At 38.8% G+C, this 20,392-nt stretch overlaps 1 protein-coding gene across 2 annotated transcripts in view; it reads left to right on the top strand.

Moving 5' to 3' along the window:
* UBAC2 (UBA domain containing 2) overlaps nt 1-20,392 on the top strand; it is a 96,375-nt gene that overhangs the window by 57,550 nt on the left and 18,433 nt on the right. For both annotated transcript variants that reach the window (XM_071548978.1, XM_071548987.1), the window contains exons 5-7: nt 6,398-6,521; nt 8,377-8,424; nt 18,588-18,833. In XM_071548978.1, coding sequence (XP_071405079.1) covers nt 6,398-6,521; nt 8,377-8,424; nt 18,588-18,833 — 418 coding nt within the window. The remainder of the gene's footprint in view (nt 1-6,397; nt 6,522-8,376; nt 8,425-18,587; nt 18,834-20,392) is intronic.

Here is a 20,392-nt window from a genome sequence, read left to right as displayed (position 1 = left end):
TATTTTTTCCTCTCTTGCTTTTGAATAATTTTGTGATTTTTCAGTCTAATTGCAGAGTAGAATCTCTTTAAATGAAGTAATGAGCATTAAGGACTGTTTTTTAAAGGGAAATTGCACAGGGAACTTGCTTCATATGTACGCAAAATAATACCACAGTGTGGTTCCCTGTCCAGCACCAAAAATACACAGTAGAAATGGGAAATTTTGAGATACACAGGCATGCAGTAGTCTTTGCTCAAGGCCTGACATTAACACCCCAGCTTATTATTAAAGGAAATGTTTATTTCAAAATTGTGTTACCATTATAAAATAATGCCAATATGTTTCCTGCTCTGATCTGATAAAATACTGCCTTCCTTTGATTAAGATAACAGTACTAGATTGTGCCCTTTGAGTCATACTGGTGTATTAGCTGACAATCCAGCCTAGATGGTATGATGTTCATTGCTTGAGCTAAATGGTACAGGTTGCATTCTTTCTCTCACTGTATACCCTTCTAGCTGTTTGTTTTCTGTTCTTATACACCTGCTGTTTCTCCAATATCTGTTTGACTGTCCAGAATCTGAACATTTAAATTAAGGAATGTCGTGTGTCTGAAAGTGTAATATATATTTGGTTTTACTGTATATGTGCAAACACTGTTTTGCTTTTGGCATGCAAGGCGAATAACATGCAGCTGAACAGTTCATGGAATATATTGTTGGATAGTCTTAGCATTAAAAACTGAAACTATTTTAGGATAGGTGTCTGACTTCTTGCTTCATGAGGGTCTTGTAAAGTGTCGAGTGGTTGGTCTCATATTTTAATGAACTCAAAGTTGCAATGAGTGTGCAGAGGTGTCCATGCACAGGACAGTCCCTGCTTCTCCCCTCCAGGTGCACAACTTCAAGTTTTGTCCTGGGTTTTGATTTTTTCTCTGCTTTCTTCCTGCCTTCCTGTGAAATATCTGCAGTTATATGAGTGTGGGGTCACACAGCCTGATGCTTTTGCTGGTGTTGAGAGGCGTCAGGCAATGGGGTGTCCTGCTCACGTGTAGTGAAAGGGTTGGGATGGTTCCTTTGAGTCCTGGTCTCCAGTAGGCAGAGGAACCCAGCTATCAAGAGTGGTCCCATTCCACAGAGTTACTCAATTCTAAAGAATTTTATTGTGAATATTTAACATATTCTGAATAAAGACTGGCACCTTAAATGTAATATGGCAGAGTCTGGACAGACTATAGGAACACGGATCACTGGAGTAGTTTAGTAACTTGAATTGCAAGTGCACTGTTTACATGCCAGTATTGTCTGCAGCTGTTTTTATAAGTGATATTTTTAGTCGTCCGTCCCCCCCCCAAAATATGTGGTTGTGAATTTGTCAGTTTAATGTTTTTGTGAGGAACGAAGAAAAACACAGCACCACAGTTAGTAAGTGTAGTGAGTCATTCTGAATAAAATAGCACATTATTTCTGCAAATGTAATCCCACAGAACTTCCATTGACAACAGCAAGTATTTTTTTCAGAAGTAACGTTTACCTTTCTAACCCTTTGTTCATGCATTGTAGAACCGTTTTTTCCTGTTTCATGCACATTTGCTAATGTTAAATGTTTTATTTTAATCTGCATTTACTGGTCATCCTTTTAGACTTTAAGTAATATGTTCCTCTTAAGAGAAGAACTTGCCCCTGATTTTTTCTTCTCTACCAGTAATTTTTACATCTCTGATTTATTTTTTTCAAGGATGTTATTTCTGCATGTCATGTTTTTTAATCTGCGCAAAACCAATCTGATCACTTCATAAGATGTAGAATGTTCCCATGGTGTGCTGTTTCACTGCAAATGGTGAAATTTAGCATGGTCTTCAAAATGAGGATATAATTGTAGAACTTTCTTCTACAGTACACTTTTGTGATGGACATGGTAACTGTACAACGTGTTCAAACTCTAGAATTCAGTCTTTCAGATTTGAGGATTTTCTCTTTTGTTTGAAAATTTTCTTCTAACCCACATGACTGAAATTAACTTCCTAAACACAAAGTGGGGATAAACTCAGTTTAGAGTCAGCATGTGTTTGTGTCTGTGGCCCTTCTTTGCACCCAGATGTCTCAGTTTCTAGTAGAAGTTCATCATGGCACTGGGAAGGATGTTCCTCATAGTCTCATAGTATAAAGAACAAAGGGCTGGGGTGAAGGTCTCTGTAAAAGGTGAGAAGGTAGAGGAGAAGGGATTAAAATATATTAGGGGCAAAGCAAAAACAAGAGAAAATGAGAGAAGTGAAGAAAAAGGCAGAATTTAAGTAGTCCTTCAGGGTATTCCACTTGCAGATGTTGAATCTGATACATGCTACCAAACAACTAATTAATATAACTAAATTAATTAAGAACCAGTCCTTTTACTTACAGCACATGGATGGGTGTTTTTATCTGTCTAGTGAAATACAGGAACAGAAATTCCTCCAGTGATTATGAGCTTCAGGAACAAGGCTTGATTATTCACAGAATAATAGAGTAGCTTAGGTTTGGCAGAACCTCTGGCAGTCTTCTAATTCAACCCTGGGTTCAAAACATGCCCAACCAGAACAGGTTATTCTGGGCTGTTGTCCAGGCTGTATTTCGGAGGATGGAGATTCTAGTTCTGGGCAGCCTGGTACAGATCAGTACAGATAATGCTGCCCTGTATGTGATTCTTCTTTCCTGCAAGGGTAAACTGTTGAGTCACATTGAAAGGATTCTCCAGCTCCTTGTCTGCAAATCTGTTTTCTAACCAGTCTATGCCATTACACAGGGTCGTTTTAACCCAAGTGGAAGACTCCACAGTGACTTTTGTTGAACTCCCTAAGGTTCGTGTCATCCCATTTCTCCAGCTCACCAAGGAATATCTGCAGTCCTGCTCACCAAAGCATTGACTGCTCTGTCCAATTTATGTCATTTATTAGCTTGCTGAGAGTGCACTCTGTCCCATCATAGAATCATGGAATCGATTGGGTTGGAAAAGACCTCCAAGATCATCAAGTCCAACCCTTGGTCCAACTCCAGTCCGTTTACCAGATCATGGCACTCCGTGCCACATCCAATCTCAGTTTAAAAATCTCCAGGAATGGTGAATCCACCCCCTCTCTGGGCAGGCCATTCCAATGCCTGATTACTCTCTCTGGAAAGAATTTTTTTCTGCTATCCAACTTAAATTTGCCCCTGGCAGGTTGTTTAATAAAGACTATAAATTTTGTTCATCCCAGTATGGATCCCTGATGGAAACTCCTAATAACTGACTGCCATTTGTAGTTTGCACTGCTGATCAGAACCCTTCAAGTCCAGCAGTGCGGCCAGATTCCCTCAAATCTGCTTTTACAGGGGTCATCTCCCCCATTTTATTTCAAGAACACAAGAGGACACTGAGTCAAAGGCCACCCTGAAGTCAGTGAACAACATTTGCCATCTTCCCCTTCCTTGTCCACAGCACCAGAGTCACCTTTAGTAAATCTATATGGGATATTATCAGCCTCCTTGTTCATCATGTGACTGCAATGGCCTCTAGGAGATTTGTTCTGTTAATTCCCCAGGGGTAGAGGTGGGGCTTGTAGCTACCTGAGTCCTCTTCTTGCCCTCTTTGAAAACAGATGCGACGTTTCTTTTTTTCCAGTCATGAGGAACCTGCCCAGATCACCATGTTTCAGTGATACAGCACTGGCCACCTGCCTCAGAACCCTGAGGTACATCCTGTCTGGATCTTTTGGCGCCTGTGTGACCAGCTGGGCTTGAACCTCTAAAATGTCTTCCTTTACAGCAGGGGTTGCTCCAATCCCATAGAAGGCTAGGGCATCTGGAAGGCCTGAGGGCAAAACTAACCAGTGAAAATCGATGCAAAAAAGAGACTTGAGTGCCTTGGCTTTTTTCATGTCCTTTGTCACTGGGTCCCTTTTTTTCACCAGGCAGTGAGTTCATGTTTTCTGTAACCATCCTTTGTTGTCCCTTACTTTGTCAGCCATATTCTAATATTGTTATGTGGATAACTTCTCTGACGGGCCCACTGTGGATAAGCAGCATCACAATATATGTGTTCTAAAACCAGGTATAACTAATCTATTGAAAATTCTGAAGGCAACAGAAAATATTGATGGAAATATTCAAAGAATTATATAAAGAAAGCTGAGGGTGAAAGTTTAAACTGGATGGGAATAAATTTTCACACAATGGAGTCACCTGTACAAATGAGTTCCACACAGTATTTTGAAGGGCACTAGTTTTCACATTTTAAAAAAAGACACTTGAATGGATATTTGTGTAATGCCTGTTTAAATTAGATGTAAACTTTGTCTGAAAAACAAACACTGATGTTTTTAGGGGCATACCTCTGTGGTGCCTACAAACTTACTGTTTCAAGAAGAAAGGTCCATCACTGAGGTTTCCTCTAGATTGTTGGGTACTGAGTAGTGTCAGACACTGAGCTTTGAATTACACAGATCACTACCCTGGGCTGAGGTGTTGCTTTCTGTGATCTCTGTTGACATTAATGGTGAATATTAGCATTTAAGGAACCTGTCAACATGCTCTAACCTTTTTTAAAAATGAACTTGCAGTCTTGGGAAATCTCTGTTTGTACTTTTCCATCTTATGATTTGAGAGCACTCTTGCATGTGAAATCTCTGAGTCCCTGTTTATCACAGGAGCAATTAAACCTGAAACACATGCCACAGTTTTGGTATTCTCTCTGGTCTTTTGGTCAGAGTCAAAAGAAATAATTTAAAATTACTTCTCTAAGAAGAGAATAAAAGTTTTTCTTTGTTTTTCTTCTGTGTTCACTTGTAAAACCTAATTTATTCAGTGAATGTTGTCTACAATGAAATAACTTCTAATGAAGAATTGTGGGGCTCTCTTGTTGCCTTTCAACTCTTACAACTTTAATCATGTCAATTTATTTCAAGAATGTGTTGTGTGTATTTGTACAGGTGTATTTTGTTTATATAGGAAGGATTATGTGCAAAATCAAACATTTTCCAGTAGTTCCTGAGTCAGCATTCTGTGTACATTCAGGTGCATCTGACTGAGTGTCAGATGGATGTTATTCAAAATGTGTGTATTATTAAACTGTATTTAAGTCTTCAGAAGCTTTTCAGTAAGCTGATGTTCAAATATATCAAGCAAAAGTCACAGCTCATTAAACAAGTAAAAATAGTATTTGAAGGGCTTTTGTTTCCATAGCTGCAGGTGTTGCATTTGGCAGCTATTCAGGAAATATAAGTTTTTATATTCAATCTATCATTTCACATATAATACTCGTATCAGTAGTTCCTCTGGAAGGGAAGTGTATTTTTGAGTGAACATTTCAAGTTATTTAGGTCCTGATTTGTGCCATTTGCAAAATTCCTGCTGTGTGCCAAAAGATCCCTTTTGTGTAAAGGCCTATAGAAACTGCACTTCTGGAAAGCTTTGATAAGCATTGAAGAATTGCCCTGTGCAGCATCCTGCTCCTGTCACACACAGGACAGCACAGGGCCAGGGCTGAGGATTCAGCTGGGGCAGACATGCACTTTGCTGATGGTCTTCCCTACCTGCCTGAAGGTCCCACCACCACAGCTCCACCAGTGGAGCAAGTTGTGTTGGCCTGAAGTGACCTTTGTTCCTTCCCCTCCTCCATCCCAGGAAGTATTTTTCTCCTAGAATCTTCCAAATCCATGCCTTTGGGTGTTTTATGGTGAGGAACATGGGCTTTGTGTCTGGGTGTCTGAATGAAATGCTCTAGTTGATGTTCACAAGATCAGTCTAGGCATCTGGTCATTGCAAAAAGTGCTTAAAGTCTTAAATTCTGTGAAACTCCTTCCAATGATGGTTTAGAAACTTAATAAATGTCTTGTGTTGGGATTAAGGTGAGAACCCTAAAGGAAATTTTATTTGTTGAACCATAGAATTCACCAGCAAAGGGAAGTTAAATCAAGTCGTCAATATTCCCATCTTGGATACTGCAGTCTATTGGCAATCCTCTAACACCTTAAGCCTGGGCAAGTAACAGGACCTTGGCTTTATAAGTGAAGTGGTTTCCTTAACTGTTTGGGAAAGATACAGTCCTTACCATTTGCACGTTTGAATCATAAAGATTCTGTTCTGATGCAGGGGACAACTGCTGTTCTTGTGTGCTGTGTCTTAGAGAAACTGGCTGCTATTAGACTAAGTATGTTGCCTTCTCCTCTGCCTCCAGTTCTAAACACTCAAAAATAAAATACTCTTTGTCACTTGTTCTTATTTGCTAATGCATTCCTTGAATGCCACAAGTTGTCTAATTGTTGATTGCCAAGGAAGACCTTTGTTTGCAAGGTGATACTATATTTTGACTGTTATGTACTTAGAATGAACTACTTTTGAATGTTTGACACTGCTGTTGCTAATACCATTCTTAGAACCATCTGTATGTGGTTTTTTTGCAGCTTGGGTCCTGTGTTTGCACTGTTTGTTCCATTTTATTCCTCCATTCCAAGAGTGCAGGTGACACAAGTGTTAGGCTACTTTTCTATCACAAACAAGTCTCTGGTCTACATACTGGGTTTACAGGTATGGTATGTACTTGCTTGTTCAACTTTTAATGAATTGCTAATGTAGTAGCTAGTGTTTCTATGTGTTTGTGTATGAATACTGATGCTTCTGCATGTATGATTTGACATATGTTTGGCTAGTAACCTGTCAGCTAAAATGTAGAAAAACATGTGGCTGGTACGCTGAAGTGATGTGCAAGTGATCTGTTCTTACATTGTCTTACATGGAAAAATATAATGGGCAATTCTTCCGTTTTTTTGTCAGCTGAATGAACTAGGTGAAAAGAGATTAAAACAGAACCTGATGTAAGGCATATGTATCTTTCACCTTTCTAGGTTGCTTGTATTCTTGATTTTATTTTCCCCTTTTCTATTAGAGCCTCAAATAAAGCCATAGAATACAGTAGTTTTCTTTGATAAGACTATCAATAAATAATTGAGATTTTGACTGAATTTCACTTTTATATAGATGAATGTTTTTTGCATATAATGCATTACTGTGTGACAGGTAATTTAAAATAGTGTAATGTAGAGCACAACAATATCATGTAGTATTCTGCGAAATATGACTGGAGAAATGTAGCTACTTGGTGTAGAAAGGCAGTAGTTATTCAAAAAACAATTATAAACTCCAGCAGCCTAGAAATGAATGGACACTTTTGTCACAACCTGAATTATGAAACAGGAGAAATTATGAGAAATTGGACTCCTTTTTACATATTCCAGGGACTCAAAAGTTGCTCTGGCACTAGGAATGGAAAGCACCGTAGTTACACCAAGTGTGGTAGAGAGTATTTTAGAATGAATGGTCAGTTTCAGAATACTGTCTGTGCTCCATATCAATACTTCATTTATCTCCTTTGCTGTTCAGCCTTTGGTTTCCTTCAGTTCCTGCTCCAGCACCTTATTCTCTTGATCTTTCAGAAATCTTGTTTCCTCTCTTTTTAAGCCATCAATACCACTGTTAATCTGGTCTTTTGGAAAGCCATGGTATTGTCTGACCTCTTTTCCATCGTGTCCTTTGCCTTCATACATTCAGCACCTCCAGTACAGACCACTGCTGTAACTAACCCGTGTATCTGTGCAGGATCTTTCCCAGCTGCTCACAGAACCGTTGCTGCCATCACACAGAGGCTGAGGGAAGGCTCATTTGCCTTCTCCTCATTTGTAAACTCTGCCCTTGTCTCAAGTCACTCTTTCCATAGTCAGAAGTTCAGAGAGGTGTTTTCATGATTCAATCAGCATCATGCAGAACTATTTTAGTAACCATTCTCAGTCTAACTTTCAGCCCATTTTCCCAGTCGGTAATAACCTTCTCCAGGTGATTAATCACATACTTTACTAGAAACAATGGTCTGCCCTTTTGACTTACCAGGACTTTTTAAAAAATTCACTCCAACTTATTTCTGTGATTTCATGTCAGCAACTATGTCACTGGGTGAGAACTTAATCTTTTAATTTTGGTGCTCATGCTTTGTCTGATTGTGTCTGCATGTCTGAGAGCTTCACTTGCAGTGCCTGTCCTGATTGAAACTCTTCTCCTTTTGCTGCTGAGTCATTTCCTTCACTTCAGTCTGTCTTTCAGACTTGTTTTTCTATGCAGCCTATAACTGACATCCTGTTATACTTAGTAAGCTATATGAAAATAAAATGTATTGTTCAGTAGAAGGAGAACAATTATTGGATCCCTGTGTTTTTTCCCCTTTGCTACTTCTGGAATACATCTTTTCTTAAACTGAATTTTAACAGAGGTAAATGTCTGACGTCTTCCATTACCATGATGAGTACATAGCCTATACAATATTGCAGCTTAGTAGTTCAGATAGTAACAACTTTGTAAAATAAAAATTTTAATTCCTGCTCTTGTCTTCTAGCTTTTAACCTCTGGTTCCTACATCTGGATATTAGCCTTAAGTGGATTGGTAAGTCTTACTGTTTTAAAAGTCATGTGTTGATTTAAATGCTTTATTATGTATGCAATCAGCACAGTATATTTGGACTCAAAAAGAACAGAAATTACTAAGTAACATTTTGTGTTGGTAAGTAGAAATTTTTCATCTTTACCTTTCAAAGGTGTAGAGCACTGAGTAGCAGGTGATAAACTGATAGACATCAAAAATGCTGGGTAATATTTGCAGGGTACCACTGCTCTCTGACTGCCTAAAATTAATTTTGCTGTCATGGATATAGCTTTAGGCCCACAATTATAAATAAGACTATTGAGGAAATGGTAGAAATGTATATCCCAGGGATTTTTTTTTCAGTTTTCAGCAAGCCTTACTCCAAAAAGCAGCTGTAAATAACTTTGCTGTGAGGCTTTTTGGTGCTTTGCTGTTCTCCTAGGAGATCTGTAGTATAGCAGTTTGTCACTATGACAACAGCAGTAAGGGTACAAAATCACTTTTTTCACACCAGTCAGACAAAGGAGGTGTGGTCTGTGTTTTTCCTTTCTGACTCTGTTTTTAGTACTAAGGCACTTAGTGATGAAACTGATTGTACTAAATTTTCCAGATTGTTAGATACTAATAAGCTTCTTTTAGAATTATATGAACTTAGAAATTAGGAGCTCAGACTCTGATTTCTTGGCCCAAAAGACTGTAACCTTTTCAGAGAGAGTACCACTACTTCCCAAAAAGTTCATATGGAATCTTAAGAACTCAAATTGTGCCCTTGCTGTTTAGAACCTACTAATTGTGAGCTCAAAGTGAAATGCCTGAGGACACTTCACATATTGTAGCTGCAGTTCAGTAGCTTGGTGTCTTTCCATTTACACTGACTGTTGCAAAATATGCTGTGAGTTGGCAGGATAACTAACAACAGGAGTGACAGAGCAGTAAATAGTGAAGTCTGTTTGGTAATTCGATCTGATTGTAAGTATCAAAGAAAACAGGGCAACTAACAAACCAGAATCTATCTCTCCTGGAAATCAGCCCAAGCCTCTGTGCCCACATAAGGATCTGTGACTTCCTCCAAATGCACTGCCCTTCCTGTTACTCGTCTGGCTCTTTTAATAGTCCTTCCTTTTGAACAGGTGTTCATTAGAGAGGGAAGGAAAGGAAAGAAATGGAAAGGCATTTTAACTCCCTGTTTCCTGGTGACAGAAGCTGGGTGTATATGTAGTTATACAGACTTAAAAAAACAGCTTAAATATTTTTGTTTCATAATATATTATACAGTTCTTATTTTAATTCCCTTTTAATATGAAGTTTTAATCAGCTGTATAATGCAACTTTCTTAGTATTATTTTTTATATATTAGCTTTTTTTTAATTGCAGGTTGACAGCATATTTTACTTGAGTATGAGTCCATAGGATTAAACTGCTTTCTTTATGTCAGAGGAAGGCTAAAAAACTCATTTGCAGTTTTCATATTGCTTCAGTCAGCATAAATATAGTCATCATCAATGATGATGTGTTTTCAGTCTTGATTTTTCTGCAGCAAGTGTAGAGCTGCACCCTACCACTTTGTAATAAGTGCTACAATTTGGAAAGAAGTTCATGCCATGAATTTTAGCCATTTTTTACGCAACATCTCTGCCACACTGCTGTGAATAACAAGTCTCTTTTTCTCCTCTGTTAGAAATTATAATTTGACACCTTTTGCGAAAACTTGGTAAGGGAATTAAATTTCACAGTATAAAAAATAACCTGAAGAAGGACATGAAATACTGTGAAGGTGCCTTTTAGCACCACAGGTGTATATATGTATGTATGGCCAAACTTCACGAATGCAGATTTGGGCAGGGCTCTCCCCCTCCGTAGGTGTGCCCTTCCAGCCTGCGCAGTGGATGTTTTAGGTGAGGCACAGCGTGCGCAGAACTGGCCCCACCGTTTAAGTCCTAAGGGTCCATTTGCCACGGCTGAGCGAGCTTGGACAGTGACAGGGAAGTCCTCGGGACTGTCACAGCACCTGGTACTAACCGGGGCTGACCCTGCTGAGCATCTGAGATGTGATGGGATGGGATGGCAGGGAGGCATTGAAGTGCCAGGGGACGGTCCCACTGAGACTCAAACTCAGGTCCTTGGGATTCAGAATCCAGAGTGCTCTCCATTACGCTATGGATTTAGTTACTTGATAACATGCATACATGAACAATGACAGAAATAAGTAGTCAAATCAATGTTAAGTCATTCTGACAACCTGTTTTGTAATTTTTACTCCTCTTGGCATTTTTCTAAGTTACTAAATCTTTGTGGATTCAAATTTTCGTGTGTTTGTACAAAAAGGCTGAGTAAATGTACAAACACCAAGTCAGATAGGTGAGATTCTTAGTCACCAGTCCATTGCCTTTTAGGCACTTCACTGTATTTGTAGCAGTAAAGATCACTTAGGCACTCATATTAGTGTATTATAATGCTGTCCAGTAATTTAGTTTTTGTTGCACTTCTGCTTATGTGGAATATTAAAATGGATGGTGCCAGCATAATTTCTGAATTGTCGGTTTCTACTTTCCCTTCACTATGTTCATGGTTTAGGTTTATTTAAATTCTCACCACTTCTATTTTAACATGTAACAAACACTACACAGGATCTGGCTTTCCAGGTACCTAAAGCGACACTGGAGATTATTTCTGTGTTCATCCATACTAATGCTGTGAATTCCAGGCAGAGTATACAGCAACTGGGAATTGGACTGCTTTGAGTTCTTGTTTTCAGTGGCTTTAAGTGACGCAATAGTTACAGAAGTGTGTTTGCATGTGTGTGAGTCTATGTCTGCAGGTAGGCATTGATGTAATGCACCTCATGATAGGGAATTTTAGACAATTTGTAGTTTGACTACGAACTTGTAGTGGATTATTCTCAGTTGTGAAGATTACAGCCCATGTTCTGTTATTGGAATGCAAAAGGTCTGCTTTGTCTCCTTGTAATAAGTTATATCTTCCTAGATTTCTAGTTTTGAATCAACATAGGAATCCACTGTTAAAGGCAGCTTCTTTACTCTCCATGTGAAACTGGACTCTCATTGTTCTTTTGCTATGTTAGTTGCCGCTATGTTGTGTAAAACATAAAAAATACATGATGTTTACTTGTAAGGAAGAGAGAGTTCAAGAAATAGACCGTAAACAAATTCACAAATCTGATGTAATCAGTAATCTGTAATGTTCTTATTGTTTATGAAACAAATTTAGTTTCTTGTGATTTGTTTTGCCAGGAATACACCATACTTGGTACACACAGTCCAGATGTGTTTCATACAGTAGTGGTTTTTTTATGTCATGAAATTAGGAAATTTTGTATTAGAGAAGCAGGAAATTTTCAACAGTTGTTCACAGGAGTATTTCCATGTAATTCATATCACTCAGTTTAGTGAAGGCCCAGAACAGTTTCTCTACTAATTTTTTTTCTCTAAAACGCTCAAAACACCTTAGAAAATAGTATCCATGTCTCACTGCATGTGTTCATTTTCTCTCCCTTTTTTTTACCCCTTTAAAATCTTTTGGGTTCCCAGTTGACATCTTTCCTTGCTATGCTCCTGTAGGATTCCACTTTGAGAGGCATGTCAAAGCTCACTGAGTCACAGCTAGAGCATGCCTGCTTCAAGCAGTAAGCTCAGGTTGGTGACCAGCAGAAGACATGTCCTGCTGGGAAATGCAGTTCCCTCCACTTATTACAATATGTTGTCATCAGACAGTTCACGTCCTATGTGTCTTCCTAACCATGTAGCTCAGGCTGTATTTCATAATGGAAAGGTATCTTTCAGGCTCTTTCTCTGATTTTAGTCTTGTAGCCTCTTTCTTCTTACCTAGTATCAGTTTTTTATTTTTTTGCAAGATGACCTGCATTGCCTAAAGTTCAAAATTTGAAACACACCACGTCTCCTGTGAGCTGCCTTGAATTCGTGTAGAGTTCAGTTCAAACCTTAGGAAGTTGAAATTGCATAGTCTAAAACCCTGTTTGCCTTGGAGATTTCACTGAGCCAAATGCAAAGAGTTTTCTGCATTATTTCTATGCTACACTAGGATTTACTTTTCTCAGGTTATATGGAAAGTTGTGGGGTTTGTATTTAGCTAGGTTAGAAAAATGAAAAAGAAACATTGCTAACATCAGAATGGGTGCAGATATCCATACAAACGCTAATGGATGTGCTGAATCCCAGCCAAAACTAAGGTGAGGTATCTGCAGGTGCACAATGCCAGGTAACTCAGCTGAGTGACTGTGGGTAACTTACTCTGAGATGAGTGTCTCTGCATTCTACTGACAGTATTGACTTCATCTTCTTTGTAATGGAAGCTTAGACAACTTGCTCATGACAAGGTGGCCACATATAAACACGTGACAACTGACTAAGCTGCCAGTGGTTATTCCTGCATCAAATAAAGCATCTGAGGCAAAAAGTAGTTGATTCACCCGGAATACAGGGGATGTTAGTATGAAAGTGGCTTTGTAACTGGGAAGGAGGGAGATGCAGATATTTCCAATTTTGGAAGAAGGAAAAGGTAGTGAGAAAGGATGGGAGAAGGTAATAATGTGTCATAAGATACTTTCTCTTCTATATCCATGGCTTCTAAGATCCTGTAGAGAAATGGATATTAGTTTTCAGTTTGTATTTCACTTCTAAGTTTCTGTCTCAGATCTGAGGAAGCGTTTGTGTCCGAAACCTGGTCTGCTTGGTCAGCTGTACCAACTGCTTCATTAGGAGTCAGACTGGTTTTATCAAGATTTGCTTTTTTTGGCAGCAATATTACATTGTTCAGAGAGGGGAATCTGTGAGAGTAATTCTTTACAGAGAGAGTAATCAGGCATTGGAATGGCCTGCCCAGAGAGGTGGTGGATTCACCATCCCTGGAGGTTTTTAAACGCAGATTGGACGTGGCACTGAGCGCCATGATCCAGTAAATGGACTGGAGTTGGACCAAGGGCTGGACTTGATGATCTTGGAGGTCTTTTCCAACCCAATCGATTCTATGATTCTAATTCACCTATGTGTACTTTGGAGACATCCACCTTAGGATGTCACGTATTCAGAGTGCCTGTTTCTCTCTGTTGACTATGGAACCAACTTTAAACAACCACCTCATAAGTAGGCCTTTAAATTACAGTTGTCTACATTGGGGCAAATTAATCAAATCAGGTGTCTACATTGGGGCAGATTAATCAAATCATGATCTTTTATGTAAAGAAATTTGCCTAACAGTGTGATGATTGCCTGCAGAATGCTAGCAGAGATCCAAGGGAACCTATCCTTACATCACAAGTAGAAGTTAAGAACAGCTGTACTGTGCTGAAATGGCAGTACAGTCGTGCTTGCTGATCACAATTGCACCTGACCAATGAAAGATAGCACTGATGAATTCTGAAGAAAAACATTTCAAGGATCTGGGAAATTTATAAGTCCAGTCAACTGGGAATGAAAATTAAGACAATTGGTTTGGAATCATTATAGTTTTCTCTCAAGCTAACGGTTGCAAAAGGCTGTTTGTAGTATTTGTAACTATTTCCACAAAGGAAACCCAAACAAAATAATTTGTTTGTGTTACAGTTGTAACACAAGCTGAAAATACATGTGTAGTTGTTTTATTTGTTGGGTGGTTTTCACACAAGCCCTCTTGGTTTGATAAATGCATTTCTCTAATCAAGGTAAATACAGAACCTTGGCACAAGCTTCAGCACCACACTTTAATTCTAGTTCTGTAGAATTCAGAACATACCAAGGATTATGCAGATAGAATAGGTATAAAAATGTCACTTCACTTCAAGAAAATTGCAATTTGCTTTCAATTTGTTGAAATCTGAAAATAGCCAAGTACTGAATACATATGAATATATTTGACTTTTTCAAAACAAAGTAATTATTTGTTGTCAAGTTTTAACCATTAAGAAAATAATTTCCAACATAATTTTCTCCACCAATCTGCCTACTTTTTCTTCTGCTTTTATTTCCTTTTTTAGTGTTAATCAAGTACAGTGATTTTAAATATCTCAGCTAGTACTGGAGCGTATGTGTCTTTGCTGTGTAAAATACGGGAGACCTTCCATGTTTGCTTTACCTAGCTAAACATCGAAACTACAGCTACTTCCTTTTTCTAATAAGTGTACAGCTTTGCAAGGACTTGAGAGAAGGAGAGGGGAATTTGTGCTTTATACAGGGGCAGGAGAAGGTTAGGAAACTGTGTGAAGGACCAGTAATAAGCCACGGTGTTAAGAAACTGAAAAAATACAAGCACACTTTTTTTCCACAGCGTGCCACACAGTTTCCAGCGTGCTCCCATTTCCTCTGCTTAGCACTGATATTATGGATGAGATTATATATTATGAAAACAACTAAGATGCATCTTACATTGCCAGCCAAAAATTCTCCATTCTAGCAGTGTGAACATAACCACAGTGTCATTCTCTTGTGACTTTTTAGAGGCTAAAACACAGTGGAGGCTCCTCTGGGAGAAGCAGCCCTTCGAACTGTGTACAGTGCTGAAGTTGGATTATGAGATGATCTTTACTGACTAACAAATGTTGCTTTGCCTTTTTTAAACACTACACATTCACTCAGTGTCAGTAACAAAAATTGTGTAAAAAATTGCTTTATACTTTCAAAGCTTATGTATTTTTAAATGATATCTATCAAGTTCTGCATGTGAACCAGCTAAAGAGGAAGTTCTTTGGAAATACTTGACATTAAGATGAGAGTATGAAACTGAACCAGTCTGAATCACAAGACCTATTTTAACTACAACTGTCTCCATTCTGGGTTTATTGGAAATACGCAAATAGGTCTCTCTTCCTCACTAGGTGAAACTTCTTGAAAATTTGTTAAAACAGAACACAGCAACTTAAAGTTTCTTATAGTTCCATATAATAGCTTTATATTTGGAGTAGTAAATCAAGGGAGGAAGGAAGAGGAGGGAATTCTGAGAGATATGGAGGTAACAATGTGGATTGCTAGTGTGCTCTTCATGCTCTCCTTCCATACATTTCTACTTGTAAAGAATTGCAGTCTCACATGATTGCTCTGAGCAATTACTGGTCCATAGTAAGTTTCTTGGCAAGTATATGTAGAAGATACATTCTCTTCTGCTAGTCCCACACAGTTTTGTCTTGTTCCTTGACCAGGTGCTTTTCATTTTAGATTTTATTGTGAACTTTGTTGTCAGACTTCTGCACTTCCTGCTTTGTGACCACTGAAGTCCACACACTTGCATTATGCAATGAGTTTCTGTCTAAGACAGGACAAGGAGGGGCCAAGGCATTAGTCTGCTCTTGAGGAGCAGCAAGGAGAGAGAAGGCAGCCCAACTGGTGCATTGGCTGTAGACCAGACATTCTATCCAGTGACCTCAGCAAAGCTATGAAGGCAGGTAGTACTCACATGCAGTGCTAAGTGCCATACTCTGTTTTAGCAGTGTCCATAAACTTGTAACCTTATAAAGCCTTTTCTTTGGATTAAATGCTCTGGAATGACCCGCTCTCTACAACTACCTAAAAGGTGGTTTTAATGAGGTGGGGGTCAATATCCACAGGACAAGTGGAAGTGTCCTGAAGTTGTGCCAAGGAAAATTTAGATTGAATATTAGGAAAAAGATATTCACCAAAAGGTTTGTCAAGCACTGAAGAAGGGTGTCCAGGGCAGAAAGAGATTGTTACCATCCCTACAGGTGTTTAGTAGAGGTGTAGGTAGAGCATTTAGGGACATAGTTTAGTGGTGCACTTGGCAGTGCTTGGTTAATGGTCGGGGTTTTCCAACCTGAATGATTCTATGAGTATCTCTACTTAGAAGAATATGAGAATGCTTTTACTGATGCAGCTGGTAGTTGGTGCTTGCAGTACACCCTTTCATCTGAGACAAGTTCCAAAGTACTGACACTAAAGATGTGCTGCTGCTGTCTCTTTGCTGTATTTTCTATCTTGAGTTGATAGAAGAGTGATTCTGCTTGTGGTTATTTGTTCAGGCACGTGTCAGGGTTTGTCATACATTCGGGAAGATGTAGATTTTCCTATCACCACTTGCTTTGTTTTTTTCTTATGACTTTTTGAACTTGTTCAAGATCTAGGGTGCCTTGAAAACATTAGACCTTAACAAAGGACTGTAGCTGATAAGAGTGAACAGAGATCAGTACATGGGAGGGACATTTGAAAGAAGTGAGGGAATGCTGCTGTTGATGTTGGACAAAATATTCTGAGTGGGAGTTCTTTCCCTACCTAGTTACACCTGTACAATCAGGAATGCAAAATCTCTGGAACCAAAGAGGGGGCCTGGCTCTGTAGCCTAGCAATGCTACCTACAAGGAACAAGGTGGGAGGAGGGAAAATAATTTGTGGGTTCTGGTGCTGCTTGTGCATTTTGTATTTAAGAAATCATCAGATTTAAGTGTATATGCAATATTCACAACCTGGTTTAGTAATTCTTGCTCTCAAAAATTACCTTTCTGGTTATTGTATTAGGTTTTCTTGAGTGAGGAGCCAATTTGCATAGCTCTCTCAGGACCAGCTTCTGAGGGACCCTCTTGCTGGGTAGATTCCTCAAGTACTGCATACCAAAAGCAGTTGAATTACGGAAGTGATTTGAATTTTCCTCCTCTTATCCTTTGGTAATTGTAGTTCTGTCTTAGTTTCCAGTTGATGTGCAAGAGTTTCAGTCGTGATCTTACAACCGTGTGGAACAGTTTCACTAGTGCTGAGGAAAGAATTTCTGAGGTCATGAGAAGCTTCTGTTTCAGCATCCTAAAATTTGTGGAATCCAAATTAGCAACTTTCTCTGAATATAGAAATTTTTTGCTAAAGGCAGCCATCCTTCTGATGTGATTATGGCCCTAATCTTATCCCATCTCATTTAGCTCCTTTGTTATAACACAAAAAGATTGAAGAGGTTAAGGGTGGCTTAAAATGAATGGCAGGCTCTGTTGGGTGTTACATCCAGCCTTGAGAGTAGTTATAAAATGAAAGTAGAATAAAATAAAAATCAGTGTTTCCCAAAGCAGAATGTGTTTTTGCTAAAAGTCTCATCTCCTTGGATGATTAACCATAACCTTGTAAATAACCTGAAAAATACCCTCCCTCCCAAAGAATGTTGTGTTTTCCTATACTGTCTCCCTTAATGTAGGAAGCAGTGCATTTAGTATGTTTATACAAATGTCTGTCAGTGAGATATAATAAATAGCCCCAAATAAATAAATACTCCAGATGTGCAGTTGCTACATTGCTTCTAGCATGTTTGCATTTTTGAGGTGTGTTTACAGATTTTTGAGGTTCATATCTCTTCCTGTTCATTTCACTCTATTGTCACACCATAATTCTTGTGGCATTACACACAATATCTAGTCAGAAATCCTGAAATGGGACATAAACAGCTTTGGGCTCAAGTGCTAGAGCTTCATAGCAGGGTTCAAAGTAATGGCTGAGTGATGACTGTAGATCATGTATGGGGCACACAGATTTCCCTTGCTCCTGCCAAATCGGAACTGAAATCAAGCCCCAAGACAAGCATGAAACAGGGAACGGGAATTTTTGTTATAGGCCTCCCAAAACCTGGCTTTGTCAACATCACAGTTTTTAATTAATTGGTTTTTAAACCTTTTTTTTTCTCCTAGAAGGTAGCAAGCTTCTTTTGGAATAAGTCTGTGGATACTCTTAGATTTAACTTCAAATCCCCTGATTTGCTTTAATTTTTAGTAAAAGGAGAGACTTGGGTAGACAGAAGCCTTAAGGGGGGTTGGTATTTTTTGGAGGAGCGATTGTAGTGTTTCAGCATCCTGAAGAACAGCCTTAATCTCCTCAGGTCAGCATGCAGCATACTCTGAGCAGTTCCTTTATTAGAAATGAAAATTTTATTTGAATTTTGACTGGTTTGAGAAGGGATCACTTGGTTTGGGCTCAAATTCTGAAACAAAGAAAAAATCTCATGCAACTTCATGAGTCACAGGCAATGCACTACACGGATTTAAAAAACTAATCATTTGTATGGGGAAGTTGAAGGTAAAGAAATCCCCTGTTTGTTCTGTGGTTCTTGTCTGAGAACTCTGGGTAAACACAGTAAAAAGTGCTTCAAAAAAACCCCAAAGACCAGCTGTTACCTGCAGACAAATACAAAATAACTTTGGTGTTTTTAAGTTCTTTGGTTTTCTGATTTTTTTAACATTTCATTTTTTGTTTTAGATTTCTGGGATTTGCTACAATAGCAGTATGTTAAAAGTTCATCGAATTCTTTGTGTACCCAGATGGGTAGCAAAGGTATTTTCTTGGACTCTTGAGCCAGTCTTCTCATCTGCGGAACCCACGAACGAAGTTCGAGTAGGAATGGGAGCGACAGTTGACATCCAGAGGCAGCAGAGGATGGAGTTACTGGATCGGCAAATCATGATGTCCCAGGTTGCCCAAATGAGGCGGCAAAGACAGCAGCAGGTATTGCTATGCATTATTTAAGGATTGTATTGTTATGGGAAAGAGGCAATTGTGGTTCATGTATCTTGTGTGGTTCCTGTTTCTTAAAAGTAATGTGTTTTTTTATTTATTTTTCTCCATCTATTTTTCTTTCACTGTTGTACTGCTAATAGCCATTTAAGTGGTTTATGTAGCTTTATATGTTAAAACGGATTCACAAGATAGAAACAGAATGTCAGACAATCTTGTAGGGTTATCAGTCCTCCTGGAATTCTGTCAGCAAAAATGAGGCTGAAAGGTGAAGTGATTGCCTCTTAGTGGTCTTTCATAAAGGTCATTGTGTAGGGTGAGAAAGCCAAAATACTCCTGACTCTTCTGAGTATCTGTATCGTCAGCATCCTTTCCAGAGAGGCTGAAAGTTGTCTGTGTAACGTCTTTGTTTGCAGATGTATGGGTATTTCTTTTAAGAAAGGGCAAAAATTAAATTCTCTGACTTTCTTAGAGAGGTAAACCACAAGGGACTTTCTGATTGCCATGTTTCATGCTCTTGGTGTATTTCCTTATTGAACAGAATAGCAGAGCCTTTTTATTTCTCTTTTGTGGACGAACCACCAAATGCAGGTATTCTCTGACTCTGCATTGTGGAGCAGTGAAACAAGGCAGGCCGTGTCTCAATTCACTCTTTATCTTAGCTGTATGTTACTTGGATGTATCTGTTACTAGAGGCCAACATGGGCCTTGCATGGCTCCATATGAACATAGATTTACTTACAGCCTAGCAATTTGAGATCTCTATTGAGTTTCCTTTGCCTGAAACACAGCTCTGTACTGATACAGTTGTGTTCCAGATAGTGTCGTGCCAGTGGGTATAGCTGTGGTACCGTTAATGTATTGCCAGAATTACAGGTGTCATGGCATAAGCTTTGGCTGACAACTCGAGTATGAATATTCGTTTTCAGTCCCTGATAACATCATTCTGTTTTCCCTGTTTTCCATTTCAGTATGATGAAATTGTTCCTCAGGTAGAAAGTTCCTAAACCACTTTTCTCTATTCCCATAAGAATATTAATCAGTTTTAGCATAAGAATGGAACTACAAATTACTCAATTCTTGAATGTTGCCGTTGTAATAGAAAGCAAAGTGAAAGTGTGTGTTGGGCTGCAAGCCACTGGGAGGAGTGCAGCCAGGTTTCTTCAGACAGGATAAAGAAGCCATTTCCAGTTATGAAGGACAATCTTTCTAATGTATCTTTAATTGCAAAAAGTGGTAAATAAGTTCAGAATGGTAAATGATAAAAGAACAGTTGATAACATTTTCTACTCATCTTGTCCTTTCCTCAGGCTATGAACAATGAAAGTGGAAAAATGTCTTTTCATGTTTGACTTCAAATAGAATTCTTTAAGAAGGTGGAGGGGTTTGAGTAAAAATGAAGGAAGGCTGTTTGAACATCAGTATGATGCTTCCCTTTGCAAGTTGCCGAAACACTTTTCAAGTTACTTTCATGTTTAGCCTTTAACTTGAGTGCAGCATTTAGTTAACTGATAGTGCTAATCTTTGAAACCAGCGATCAGAAGGTGGTG

This window comes from Pithys albifrons, chromosome 1 (assembly GCF_047495875.1).
Source record: "Pithys albifrons albifrons isolate INPA30051 chromosome 1, PitAlb_v1, whole genome shotgun sequence".
NCBI classification, from domain to species: domain Eukaryota; kingdom Metazoa; phylum Chordata; class Aves; order Passeriformes; family Thamnophilidae; genus Pithys; species Pithys albifrons.
Note: the sequence above shows the minus strand (reverse complement) of the source record. Positions and strands in the feature narration are given on the sequence as shown.